Source organism: Limulus polyphemus, unplaced genomic scaffold, assembly GCF_000517525.1.
Source record: "Limulus polyphemus unplaced genomic scaffold, Limulus_polyphemus-2.1.2 Scaffold4990, whole genome shotgun sequence".
NCBI lineage: Eukaryota > Metazoa > Arthropoda > Merostomata > Xiphosura > Limulidae > Limulus > Limulus polyphemus.
This window is the reverse complement of record NW_013670600.1, coordinates 7,708-9,375: the sequence shown is the minus strand read 5'-3', so window position 1 is coordinate 9,375 and position 1,668 is coordinate 7,708. Positions and strand designations below refer to the sequence as shown.

At 34.6% G+C, this 1,668-nt stretch overlaps 1 protein-coding gene across 1 annotated transcript in view; it reads right to left on the bottom strand.

The window, feature by feature from the left end:
* The window catches only part of LOC106471958 (voltage-dependent T-type calcium channel subunit alpha-1G-like), a 66,638-nt gene extending 66,314 nt beyond the window's left edge, over positions 1-324 (bottom strand). Inside the window, exon 1 of the mRNA XM_022400566.1 lies at positions 98-324. Coding sequence (XP_022256274.1) covers positions 98-324 — 227 coding nt within the window. The remainder of the gene's footprint in view (positions 1-97) is intronic.
* Positions 325-1,668: the final 1,344 nt, after the last annotated feature.

The following is a 1,668-nucleotide window of genomic DNA, read 5'->3' as shown; positions in this document are numbered from 1 at the left end:
GATGATATCTAGAACTTACCAACTGCCACTATTTTCTAGATATCATCATAGTGGCAGTTCTTACCCAACTGCCACTATGATGATATCTAGAACTTACCCAGCTGCCACTATGATGATATCTAGTCGGTTCCACGTGTCTGCCAAGTAGGTGTTTTTGCCAATAAGTCCCAGAGCCACGATCTTGACAATCATTTCAATAGTGAAGAAAGAGAAAATGAGGTGATCAAATAACTGAAGGATATAGCAGCGATTTGACGTGCACGTTTCATCGGCACATGGCTGGTACATTCCTAAAGTGACACAGTTCAGAAGGATGGCCATCATGCTAAGCCTCTCGAACCACGTGGAAGACACGTTAAGGATTATATTAATTTCAAAAAAACGTTACACTGGAAAAAAAAATGTGTTTTTAGAATAAAGTTTATTCTTAAAAATATTATGCACTATTAGTAATTTAATTTCCATCCTCACCGTAAGGACCTAAGTAGATAAACCAAGGTAATACGACCGTAGACCCATTCATAGTTAACTTAAAGTGAATCACTAAACCTACATTTGAAGTCTTATATATTACAGACTTCTTGAGTTGAAGGAAGGTCTCTTTTAATTTGTTACTGATGATCATGAAACAGCCCACTTTTAGAGCTTGTTTTTATAAAACAAAAAACTCTTCCTACTGCAGGTATCGAAGTTCGATTTTTAGCGTTGAAGCCAACAAGGAATCATTACTAATTTAAGTAATATTTGTATCATGTAACAGTAATTAGTCTGAATGAACTATTTTCTTCACATTAGCTTTCATACAACAATAACGATAGGAGAGTTAAAAAGTTTTCACTTAACATTTCCTATTTATTGATATTTCGGCTAAACCTACCACGTAACATAATTATTAAAATGATACTACCAATTAAATTACAGAAAAGACAAATACAATATTACTTTAAAAAAATGTGAATTAAGAAACTATTAAAATCGTAAACCATTAACATAAACATTAAATTGAAATTTATGTTAAATATGTTTATTTTTAATTCCTTTAATCCACCATAATGATGAGTTATTGAAAGAACGAAAACTAGTGGGTAAATAAAAACAACATCTGATTACGTGGTGAAAAAAAAAACCTGTCATTTATGTACTTACCCTGTTTTTATCTTATTTCTATTAAAGTGTATAGGTGTCTGTTACTAAATGGTTAACTCATTCAAAGACAGCATACGATTGATGAAATTAACGTATTTTGGAGTGATTTGGTCGTTTTAATCTTAATACTGTGAGTCGGGCGTGGCCAAAAGCTAGAGTGCCCGAACTGTGAATCCGATAGTTCATGGTTTGCGTCCACTTACCGCTAAGTGCGATCGGGACTTTGGGACCGTCGATATCTTATAAGAGTGATGGTTAAATCCCATTAGAGCAGCCCCAGAGTTAACAGTGGGTGGTGCTGAATAACTAATTTCTTCTGTCTATCAGTTCACAATTAGCTCAGATAGCTTCTATCAGTTCACAATTAGCTAAGATAGCCTCTGTCAGTTCACAATTAGCTCAGACAAGCTCTATCAGTTCACTATTAGCTCAGATAGCCTCTATCAGTTCACTATTAGCTCAGACAAGCTCTATCAGTTCACTATTAGCTCAGACAAGCTCTATCAGTTCACTATTAGCTCA